The sequence below is a fragment of the Chamaea fasciata genome, unplaced genomic scaffold (assembly GCF_029207755.1).
Source record: "Chamaea fasciata isolate MVZ Bird 193981 ecotype frontalis unplaced genomic scaffold, bChaFas1.0.hap1 SCAF_1, whole genome shotgun sequence".
NCBI classification, from domain to species: Eukaryota; Metazoa; Chordata; class Aves; order Passeriformes; family Sylviidae; genus Chamaea; species Chamaea fasciata.
In genome coordinates, this window is record NW_027094086.1 from 124,418,987 (window position 1) to 124,431,536 (window position 12,550).

Genomic DNA, 12,550 nt, shown 5'->3' on the forward strand with positions numbered 1-12,550 from the left:
TAAACGTTATGCGACTTCTTGTTTTGAAGGGGCAGAGGGCAAGAGGGGAAACGTCTCTGTCTGCAGCCAGAGTTGCTGGCACGGTGGGCGCCGGTGGGTTCGTTGCAGAACCAGCCGCCGATGCTTGGGCACAGCGGAGGCTCTTGAGGGCGGCCGGGGCAGCGCCGCGGCTCATGTCGAGTGCCGGGGCGGTGGGAAGGGGGGAAGGATGACCCGTACCGGGACCCTCGGCGCGGCGGGCGGCTCCGGCCTCCGCCCGCGCAGCCCCGCACGCTGCCGCCTGCGCCCTCGCACCTGGGTGCTCAGGTGAGGCGCCGGAGAGAGCGCATCACCCCCGGGGAAACGGGACGGTGGTGACCCCCGCCCCAGAGTCGCCCCCCGCCCCAGAGTCACCCCCCGCATGTCGCCTCACGTCTTTATTGCGCTCCCCCGCCCGCTGCCCCGAAGGGGTGGCAGGACCCCGAGCGGCCCGTCAGCCCCGACAGGGAGGTGATGGCCCTGCGGGGGCCGTGCGGCTGGGGGGCACCGCCGCCGATCCGCCCGGGGCGGGGGGGCTCCGGGGCACCGCGGCGGGGAGGCGCGGCCCGCCCGGGGGCAGGGACGAGCGGGCTGCGCCCCCGCGGAGCCGCCCCCCCGTCGGGCCGCGGGCGCCCGGGGCGCGGGCGCGCAGCGCTGCCGCCCGCTGACGGAGCGGCTCGGCGCGGGGATGGTGCTGGCGTTTTGGAGGGAGTTCGCATGTGGTCAGTGCTGTGCTGCTGAGCCAGCCCCCAGCTCACATTACACACTACTGTATTTATAACCTCTCGAAGCTGTTTCCCCCTTCAAGCAGTTCTCTGGGACCACCTTCTATTGGCTTCAACCTCTCCCACTTCTTGACATCTGAGCAGCTCTGAGAACGGCTCATCTAGGTCCGAGTGTTTATGCAGCGGAGACTGGCCACTAGGGCAAAAGACCTGGATTATTTGAGCTCAGCTGCCTGCTGCAGAGTCTGTCGGTGCCGTTTTGGAAAAAAAAATCCCAGCCCCGATCTGTTTACAGTGAAAGTTGACAAAGGGTGGTGAAGTTGGATCTTTCCTAAACTCTCCTGCCTGGAACCTGAGACTTGCATGCCATGGATCACACACTCTTTGGCTGCCTGCGCAGCCCCCATGCCACTGCGCAGAGCTTGCACCCTTTCTCCCAGTCTTCTCTTGCCCTGCATGGAAGATCTGACCACATGTCCTACCCTGATCTGTCTTCTTCTTCTTCCTCTTGCATAATAGCGGGATACCCCAATGAGGAGGGCATGTTTGCCAGCCAACATCATAGGGGGCACCATCACCATCACCACCACCATCACCACCATCACCAGCAACAGCAGCACCAGGCTTTGCAGACGAACTGGCACATTCCTCAGATGTCGTCTCCTCCCGCCGCGGCCAGGCACAGCCTCTGCCTTCAGCCTGACTCAGGAGGACCCCCGGAGCTGGGCAGCAGCCCCCCTGTCCTGTGTTCGAACTCTTCCAGCCTGGGCACCAACACCCCCACGGGGGCAGCGTGTGCGCCAGGGGACTATGGCAGGCAGGCTCTGTCCCCGGTGGAAACAGAGAAGAGGTCCGGCAAAAGGAAAAGCGACAGCTCAGGTAAAGGCTCGCGCGTTCCCCAGCGGGGCGGGATCCCCGGGCGGCGGGTGTCGGGGCAAGCGGCGCGGTCGGGCCCCGCGGACCTGCCGCCGCTCGGCTGGGCTCCTTTAGCTCGGCACCTTTGGCCCGGCTCGGCTCGGCCCGGCTCGGCTCGGCTGGCCCGGCCACGGCCGCCGCCGTGCTCTCGCCGCAGGCTGACACCAGGCTGCCGGGTTGCTCCTTCCCTCCAACGCGCTCTCGGGATCTCTATCACTAATGTAAGCTTTATTAAGGCTACGGGGGGAGAAATAAAAAGAAAAAAATCAGCACGTGATAGAGTATGAAATCAAGGTGGTGGTGGGGGAGAGTTTCGTACAGCCAAGGAGAGAAACGTTTGTAGTTTTGATGCGGTTTTCAGCATCTGGTCCCGCGGCCCCCTCCCCCCTGCCCGATACGACACCTCTGCTTCAAAATTCAGAATCCAGCGCGCTCCTTTCCCCTCCGCCCCTTCGCCGTGGAGCTGACTGCGGCTCCGAGGCGATTGCACAACGCTTGGAAGCTCTGCCTTGGAAGCGCGGATTAGGGAGAGGAGCTGATGCCTTGCTACACTGTAGGATCTGAGTGAGCCCGCATCAAATCCTCAGCGTGAAGGGGCAAATTGTGGACTCTGTGAAGCAAACGGGTGAATGAGAGTTTCAGAAAGCTGCTTCACTTCAGTTTGCTGGTGGCAGGGATAGAGGAAAGGAAGGAGCAGTCTGACTTTTAAAATCACAGTAATTCTTACTTAAAAGCAAGCATAAAAATGTGCAGACCTGCAGTCATTCCAGAGCTATGATTTGGCATCATCAGAATGAATGTGCAAAAAAACTTGACATTATCTCTTGCTTTCTAAAATAGCAAAGTCCTGTCAAAGTCCTGCTCTGACAAAAGCCGCTCGGCGAAGGCAACACAACTGTTGGGACTTCTTTTAGGGCACACATGAACCAGGGGGGTCACCAAAAATTACAGTGAGACAGGCAGGAGGCACTTGAAAGAGAGAGGGCTCAACAGATTGAAAACTCAAGAGCTGGTAGAAAATTATTTGTTTTCATGGAAGAGAAAGTGAAAGGCTTTTCCAGATATGTATGGAGTTCACAACGGAAACCATAACCTTTTCCACTCAAAATGTTGTAAGCTTGGTAGAGTGTAAGCAGCACAGAAGATTTTAAAAAATAACCCTCAAGAATACCATCACTTCCTTCATTGTCCATTACATTAGCAAACATTTACAGTTACAGTAATTCAGAATTTATTTATCTGAATTTCATTTTACGTAGCCGGTATAGTTGCTAAAAACTCTTCTTGAGTTTAAAAGCTGTATTTAGTTCAAACACTGCTGGTAAAATCTTTCCTTTGGTCTTCTTTACTTTCAATGAGAAAATTAATTATCTGATTTTGTGAGGTGTATGAACAGTGCCTGTTACAACTGTGAAAATAACTGGATGCCTGCTGATGCAAGGATTTATTGTATTTGTTGGTCTATTTAAAGCTAAAGGAAAAAAGGAAATCGGTCCCTTTCACTGTCCGGGAAGTATCTGAACCGCTTTCTGTTTATCTCATTCTGCAATGCAAACAAAAAAAGCCACCAGTGGGGAATGTCCTAAATCTTACTCTGAAGTGACTGGAGTCTTCCACTGGATTAGTGGACAAGAGTTCGAGCCTTTAGCCATGGTTACGTTTATCTTGCAATGTACTTCGATCCTCACTTTCTAAGACTTTCTGGAGATCAAGGCAGGTAACTATTTCCTCCTCCCTTCCGCTAAGAGAAAAATATGACCGTTCACACAATTGTGAATCTCTCATACTGAAAATAGATGTCTTTTGACAATAACTGGATAGCTGCTGTATGTTTGGTTTTTCTTCAGGAAAAGCCTGCGTTTTGGACTGAATATTTAACCCCACCCCTTTATTAAACCTTAACTCTGGTGCTAGATATTTAGTGCCATTCTCATATATGGCAGCAAGAATTATTTCAATTTGCTGTGTTCCTATATTTGTCATCCATAATTTTCCTCATTTGATTAAAAATCATCTCCTTTATTTCTCATTAATCTTTTTTTTAAACAAATGACTGTGCTTGAAAGAATTTCTTCCATGCCTTCATCATACTTGGAACTACTTCAATAGACATTTGTTACAATTCTAATAGTAAATAACTAAGAGGTGAAGAGAGAGAGACTGCTTTAAGTTTCAGTGCCAGCATTCTGAGACAATTATTAATGCTCTTGCTTATTTACACATATATTTCCTCTTATTAAGCATATCACTTAGAGCCACAGAATGCTCAGCATTTTCTTGAGCACTGAATCTGTTCCGCATTTCAGAGCTGAATTAACCTTAGGCTACCCCTTTCTTGCAATACTTAGCTTTTGTTTCTGTATGTTTAAAATAATAAAGCTGAGTTTGTGGATAGTTTAAAGAATGTAAAACATGATCATTCCTTGTATCATTTATCTTCCAAACAAGTAACTGTTTCTTAGTCATACAGCTACTCTGAAAATTTACCAGAAGGGACACCCCATTTTATTTATTTGTTATGACGACAGGAGTGCAACATTTTAAAATTATAAACAAAAATCCAGAGGGCAAGCAGAATTTAGTAGGATGGACTGTGTCTGTTTCCCAGGAATTCACATATTGCAAGGGAATGGGACAATATAGAAATATTGTCCTCTAATCTGTTGCAGTTTCATTTGGGATTGAGAAAACGAGGTGAAATGTGCTCTCATGACAGTTATTTAAACTGACTTACAGTTTTCTTTAGCCCTAACCCCGGTTTTAAGCAGTTTGGCACGTTCCCTTTGAAGATAATGAAGAGACTGCTACAGAACAGGGTGAAATTTTCAGCTGTTCTCATTGTAAAGGACAGGGAAATACTGCTTACGTAGTCATCAAGCCCTGCTTGCTAGAGCTGTCAGTGTCTCCAGGTTTTGTAGTTGCTCTCTTGTTATCTGCAGAACATTCCTTTCAACCTGCGTAGGCCCAGAAGTGGGTCGGTAAAGTTGTCTGTGAATTGAGGAGTGATGCATACAAATCTTTATTTGTTAACGTTTTGCAGTGAATAATGGCATCTGAATCCTCACCTTTGTAACTCAGCTCTTCATATGTCAAGGCTGTATGTGTAGAGAGACGATGCTAAATTTTAGGGTCGGTTACAAATAAAATCGCTTATTTTAAAGTGCTCTAATGGTCAGAATTATCTGTGTGCTAACGAGGTGTGGATGAAAACCATGCTGAGTGTATAGAAAACATATTCTTGGAGTGCTCTGATGCTTTGTGGTAGGAGTTGTTCTATATGGAATATTTTGGATTTTTCTAATGCCTCCTCTTCTCATTACTTGCCTCTGAGTTTCAGGGCCATTTCATTTCTGTTTATTATAGAGTAGGTTTTGATTCTCAGATGATGCAGAACACATCAGATGCAAAGTTACTTCTGTGATTTCCTAAGTTGTGTTACTTAGGTCCAAGTTTTCTTAAGACTTTAGTCAGGAAAAAAGCAAATTGATGCCTATATAGGAAGTGCTATCTAGATTTACTGAAAAATATGTAAAAAGAGTGAATCTGGTAGCCTTCAGGAGTCTAAAATGCTATGGTGAAAAAAACATGTGTACTGTGCTGAAAAGACCAGGGGGAGGCTGAGTACAGTTGGAGTTCTTCTTAGCAATGCAGCTATTCAAACATTTAATTGCAAGAGATAAATATATAAGAGAATTGCATTCCTGTTAAAGTCTAATGTAATTAGACACTTTCCCTCAGGCATGAAAAGCCTTTAAAAAAAAAAAAGAAAAGAAACCAAATTTTGCCATGGGAAAATGCATTCTGTGTGGCACAGGTTTCCAAGAAAAGGCTAGCAGGTAATAAAAATGATTAATATTTTTGACTGTATTTGCAATAGTAGCATTTAGAAATGCTTCTGAAGAAGCATTTCAGGAATCCACTGTTTCAACAGTTCGACCAAGTGTTTCAATACCTGTTCTGATGGGTTTTGTTCATTGACAAATCACATGAAAAAAATACCTTTCCCCCCCCGAGTTTTAATATTTTATAACCTACCTGTTCTCAACATGCAATCAGTAAAAAGTTATATCTCCAGGGAATTTATTTTAAACACATCTAAATATCATAAATCATATGTACTTGTTTGAAATGGTCTCTAAAAAGCAGGTCATTTTGATAAATGATTATAAATACTGTGAAATCAAGAGTTTTGAGGACTTCTGATTGGTTTCTAAAACATGTCAGTAAGAAAAATGAGCTGCACGCTTGTAGTCAAAAAGCACTGTGTAACTGATTCATCAATATGTCTGTGCTTTTCAGTGTGGTTGTAAACGGAAACAAGAAAAAATACATAATAAAGCATAGTTTTTCTGGAAAGAGTTAATTTGTTTGGTATCTCATAGAAAAGCATGGCTTAGCCATAAGAAAAACAACAACAAAAACTCTGTAGATTTTATAAATGAAACAATTTCAAAATCCGATGAATAATATACTTTTAGGAGAAAACTTTCAAGATTAATTGCTTATCAAATGATGGGCTGACTAGTGAGCTACTAGCTGAATTGTTTTGATAGATGAGAACTTGCAAGAATTTCACTTTTGCTCTCAGGAAATATAATCAGGAACTTTTCTAATACTAAAATTTTGAATTACTATTTTGCTGATATGTTTTCTAGCCAAAGTAGAACTTTGTGTTGACGGACAAGCAAACAGAAAAAGAACTATGTATGGCTTATAGTTATGCATTTCTGTCTGTTTGTATAAATGATTCAGTAGGATTTACACTTCTCCCTCTCCCCGTCCTTGTCAACCCACCCTTTTAGAAACTTTGGAGGGCCGATCCAGACCTTCACGGGATCACAAATGTTTTTGTGAGAAAGTCCATTGACTCCAGTGAAACCGCTGAAGTGCTCAAGGTTTTTTTAACAATTAGAGCTTGATTCTTTTACATGGGCATTAAAGATTCAAACATCCTGGCAATTCCTGGATAAAATTTCACTAAAAATTTCATAAAAAATCATAGTTGTGGATACCTTTTAGGATTTTTAAACTTCTGTTACAAGGCAGTGAAAAAAAAAGCTTTATGATTCTTGTAGATGTTTATTGATAAAGTGTTCATATTGCCTGATTGTTTGAAAATTGCCAATTGAGCATTTTACATACACATTGAATTTTAACTACACTGGTTTTAACATCCTAGGATAAAATTTGCCCTAACATATCTAGTGTGACTTCTGTAGTATTTTTTAATATAAGTAATCAGATTATGAGTCTTTTTTTTTTTTTGTCTTTTTGCCATTTTTAGACATGCAAATTGTTTAATAAATGTTTTTCAACTGGGCCTGTTAATCTGCATATCGTTTGCTGTGTGGAAATACTTGTTCTTTAGTGATGCAATGACTTGATATGCTCTTATGTGCATTCCTAAAGAGTAAGATTGAGCTCTGTGTCTTGAAATTCAAAGGCAGGTAACATTATCTTTGCTTCTGTCTGCTGATGCCCTAGTATTGCTCACTGGATTATTGCTTTCTAAGACACTGTTACTTGGCAGTAGCCGTAGCATGTTTCCCTCAGTAGCGAAATGTACTCTACCAAGCAGTTTTGTAAGTCTCCGGACAGGAAGCAAAATAAATCTGGTTTCATCTTCTAGACTGAGCAAAGTTTAAACCCATCAGTAAAACGTAGTTATGGTGGGACAGGATTCAATCCTTATTTTTTTCTATGCTACCCTGTGTCCTTGTTCTAATATACATAAGAATGCAACTTGAAAGGATGCAAAAGGAAAGTCATATTTTTTAAATATAAATACTTGCATGTGTCGCTAATAAGGTTTCTAACTGAAATAGTGTGGTGTTAGAGAATTTTGATAAACAGTGCTTGAGGCTACTTCATTACATCAGTGCTCAGCTGGGCACTGAACCCAGTCCCATGATCTGTCTCGAGCCTGTGCCCTGTCCTTTTATGACTGTTTGCCCAACTTATATAATGGCCATACCAGTGCTTTCCTTCCATTTAGGAAGTACTGTAAACTTTTATGAAACTAAAAGCTTTGTGTGCGTGTGTTTGCGTACATGCCTTTTATTTTTAGTAGGCTTTAAAGACTTACAGATCTGCATCACAGTTTCTCTAGAACTGCTAGTCGCAGAGTACGAGCAAGATGGTGCACAGCAGAAAAAGACCCTGGAGAAAAAGCCTTCCTCTTGCTACTCAGCAGGGCAATTGCATCCTCTTTATCAGCATGAGCTGTGTGACTGCATATGTAGCCAGAAGTCATTTGACTTCTGCGGTGAGTGTCTGGGGTCTTCCATGAGCATGTAGATGCTTTTCTATTGTGTTTAATGAAAACCTGAATTCAAACTAGCCTGATGGAATTGTGCTGGATACACGCAGTCTAGTCTTATATTTTAAGTATTTGAATCAGTAAAAAGAAAGTTATTGAAATAAATGGTTTATAAACAGACATGCTAGGGGAAATTTCACCAGGAAGATACTGATGACAAAACTCCTACTGATTTTTGTTAGGGCCAGATTTTAAGTGGTGAGTTCTTACTATAAATGTAGCTTAGCTTGGGAGAAGGACATAGACCAGTTAGCCATGGAAGTGCTTAAGTTTTTTTGTTATTCGCTGTCTTGAATTCTTCTAGCAGCAAAGGAATTCTTGTTTAAAAACTGCTGCCATTGGTCTTGGCTTTCTTGTATGTGTTGTCCTTGTTATTTAATACATATTACAAAGTCCATGTCCTTTGATAAGTTTACCTAAACCATATCCATTTAAAATAATATTTAATAGACAATAGTATAAATCACAATGATGTTATTCATTTTACTCTGCAAATTTTGTACATGTATCTGTAACTTCACTAGTGCAGAGTTGCAGAGTTGCATAATTGCATCCTAACATTCAATGAACGATGCAAAGTGAAAAAAATCCACATTAAAATAATGGGATATAGTAGTAGACACTGCACTGTAATACATGAAAGTTTTCTTCTGAAATCTTCTATTAAACACTATAAATAGGCTACGTAGGTCGTCAAAATTTGACTTGTTAACAGCAGTGGTATTAAAGATGAAATGTTCACTGTAGATGAAAAAGGTTTTTTTGGTGTTTTGTTTTTTTTTTTGACCTACAGAAGATACTATAGCATCTCCTATTCAGAATGTGAGTTGATTTTCTATGTGGAATTGTAAATTTTTACAAATAATTTTGGGGATAAGTCACTTTACTGGAATTTGTACATATTAATAAATAGACGCATGATTATATGCCAAAAGAGAAATCCGGAATAATATTTGGAAATTTGCTACTGAATATTTTATTGTTTAATGATGGATGTAGTCACTGAATGCTGTGCATTCTGAAAGCCTTGGAGCTTCTTACTCAATGCAATGGAAAAAAGCAGTCTGAACTTAGTATTGAAAACTACCTGTGCTGAACAAACCTCTCTCAAAAAAAAAAAAAATCCTTTAGAAGTTAATGGTCATGTGAAAGAAAGCCAGATTGTACTTGATTCTATGTTTTCTTTTGTTTTTCTTTAATAAATGAAACAAAATAATTGATGAAACCAAAGAAGCAAGTGTCAAAGCAATGAGTCAAATCTTTAATTTACGATAGAAGAGAATAGTTTTACTAAACCAATAAAATCCAGTGGATTATGAAACTCTAACTGGAAAGCAAGTGATCTTTCTTTCTTTCTTTCATTCTTTCGTTCTTTCCTTCTTTTGTTCTCTCCTTCTCTCTCTCTTTCTCTCTCTCTCTCTCTTTCTTTTTCTCTCTTTTTCTCTTTCTCTCTGTCTCTTTCTCTTTCTTTCTCTCCTTCTTTCTCTCTTCCTTTCTCTCTTCCTTTCTCTCTTCCCTTCTTCCTTTCTTTCTTCCTCTCCTCCTCTCTCCCTCTTTTTTCTCTTTTCCCTCTCTCTTTCTCTTACTCTTGCTCTTTCACTCTTTCTCTTTCATTCTTCCTGTCCTGTCCTGTCCTGTCCTGTCCTGTCCTGTCCTGTCCTGTCCTGTCCTGTCCTCTCCTCCTCTCCTCTCCTCTCCTCTTCTCTCCTCTCCTTCTTTCTCTCCTTCTGTTTTCCTCTCCTTTGCGGCTTCTTGGACTAAAGAAAAATTAGTTGATTGAACATTATTTTATAGCACATAGGGTATGAAAAACTAAAACTGAAACAGATTACTGCAAGCTTTTAAAAGTCCTTCTTCCCTCTGCATTCTTTCAGATCTCTAATAGCTGTTTCTTATTTTTAGCAAGTAAGTCTGGACAAATGCTGCCTTACATAAACTGTGTTAGATGCACTTCAGTATCCTCTGCCACTATTGTGAGTTTTAATTCTTAGACTGTGATTTTATGACGATTGTAGCATGTATTTAATTTTGTATGTTGGGAGATGAATGAAATCTCAGGAAGCTGAAGTCAAAACTAGCTATTGAGTGGAGCCAGGACTTCGCAGCTGAAGTGGTCATAGTACTTTGATATGAACACTGCTGAAGTTAAGTGTATGTTTACACATTTTGGTGAATTGAGGGCATTAGTCACTTAAATTTACCAAGCGGAAAGAACTGTTTCCCACTTTGGTCCTTCCAAAAATAGATACTAAAAGAATCTGTTGGACATATGTGGACTGACAATATAGCTCTGAAGAGAGTTGAATGAACTTTTCTACCTGCCAAGCACAAAATGGCATATTCTAGATGTGTACAATATATCCTGAGTGTGCCTGCGGGCTTCTTTGAAAGGGAGTGTTTTGACAGGGTGAGTGAGTCTCCTCAGGCACATCGGTCTCAATAGCTTTTCAAGCCTTTCATTTTCTCTCATCTGGTAGAGAATACCAGAACGCTGTAGGCTTCATGGAAAATGTAGAGAAGTAAAAACTACTTACTAAAATGTGCTTATTACTGTAAAAAGAATGGTAGGAACAGATGACTAGATGTCTCCTAAATTTGTGAAGATATCGGTTTGGTTTAGTGAAGGAAAAAGAATTTAAGTGAAATGTGTTGATAAACTAAAAGACAACATATTTTGCGAGGCTTTGGTACGCTGAATTGCTAAAAATGGTGTGAATGGAAGCCTGGGCAGCTACGGTGATGTTGAACACTCAAAGATTTCTTGTAAAACTGTGCTTAGAATGCCAAGTAGTATTTTCTGCCAGAAGAAAGTGGCAGCATAATAGGGGCTTAAACACATACGCGCCTTTCAAAATTATATTTTCAGAATTAGGCATTTAAACTTAGTAAAAGTCTGCAATTCATACCCACCTTATGTAGGGCTTAGGAAGAGCTGAGAATGTTACAAGTTCTTTGCAGTTTGGTTTGTTTGACTCAGAATTGACATACTAATATTAAGCTCTTTTTTTTTTTTCCCCTGTTTCTATATTCTTATTTTGGGAGTACCACAATGACCTCAAGCTGCAGCTGTGTCTTAAGTCTTTGAGTTCCTGAGGACATTAGAACAATACACAGTAATGGTCTCACTCCTGGCTCCCTCTCCTCCTCCCTCCCTCTCTCTCTCCCTATTTCTTTTTTTACACAAGTCTGTTTCTGAAGAAGTGTGTGACTATATAGCCTTTCAATTTCCATTAATCCATGCAAAATGAGCACTCTCTTAATTTCCAAACAAAAAATATGACCCTTTACTTTAATCGGATTTCCATTAGATGTAACCTACAATACCTTAAGAACTGCAGTGATCTGCTGAATAAGGTAAGGTAATGTTAATTCTATTAGGCAACACAAGATGAAACAGTCATGATTCAGATAAAAATAGAAGGCTTCATTAGCAATTGTTCATGGGGCATCTTGAATCTGCAGAATTATCTCTTTTTTGGTATTATTAGCACTTTAATTTACATGATTTTTTAATAGCTTACTGTGTCAATAAAGAGAGTGACAATTCTGTCTGTATTATTTGTTTGTATGAAATAATATATTGGTATTAAAAGTGCTAAATATGACATCTTAAATTCCAAATTTAAAAAAATGATGTGAACATGCACGGGAGAGAAAGCTGGAAACAAGAGTGCAAATAAGTTTGATTGCTCCATATTATGAAGAAATATTCTGCCGAACTTTCTTGTAGTTTGGCTAAGTTTTGCGTTTTAATTTTTGCTCCACTCATTTTGACTCCTTTGCTTTTACACTTCAATACATTGCTACAACTTTATGAGGCAAACATCTTTATTACTTTAATATGAAGAAATCTAATAATATTCAAAGCTGTAAATCTATGTTTATTTCACTGGTTCCAAACTGAAATGTAGACAAAGACAGAAGGCTAATTGAGTTTGCAGTCTGCTGGCATGAGAAATATCAGAGATTTCACGTTTTTGTGTTTGCAAACATATAGAGAATGCTTTGCTGGACATGACACCCAAAAAACCACTCTTTTGGATAGAGGTGGTGTGTTTCAAGTACAGTGGCTAAAAATGTCCAACTATTTTAAAGTATGTTTGGTGAAATATAACTTAGAGAATGAGCCAGTCCTTCAAAGTTCTTGGGAAAGCCATTTCCTTTCCTCCTGCAATAGTCACAGCTATGCCAGTCTGTTGCTCTAATTCTGTCACAGCTTAGGTTACAGTGTATAATTCTTCTGGAATTAACAGTATAATGTTGACAAAGTTAAGCACGGGCATGTCAGTTACTACCCTGTTGTTGATCCCTTCAGCTCCATGCCATGTGGCTAAGAAATGTTAGTGATTCCACCACATATGGGTAGACACCATGAAAACATTATTTATGGAGGCCCTGGCTTATCTTGTGTATTTCAAGCATGTTTCCACAGCTAATTGATAATCTTAATTCACACACAAACTGAAAGATGCATCCATGTTAACCAGGAAACATTTGGTTGGGTTTCTTATGTAGATAACGGGAAAGCTTGGTGTTACCCATATAGTGGAGCCTGGCTACATATTATTGCTGG

The 12,550-nt window shown here is 41.1% G+C and overlaps 1 protein-coding gene across 1 annotated transcript in view; it reads left to right on the forward strand.

Annotated features, from left to right (window-relative positions):
* Nucleotides 1-688: 688 nt before the first annotated feature.
* Nucleotides 689-12,550, forward strand: part of MEOX2 (mesenchyme homeobox 2) — a 53,686-nt gene continuing 41,824 nt past the window's right edge. The window contains exon 1 of the mRNA XM_066196463.1: nt 689-1,622. Within this exon, the coding sequence (XP_066052560.1) occupies nt 1,112-1,622 (511 nt within the window). The 5' untranslated portion in view covers nt 689-1,111. The remainder of the gene's footprint in view (nt 1,623-12,550) is intronic.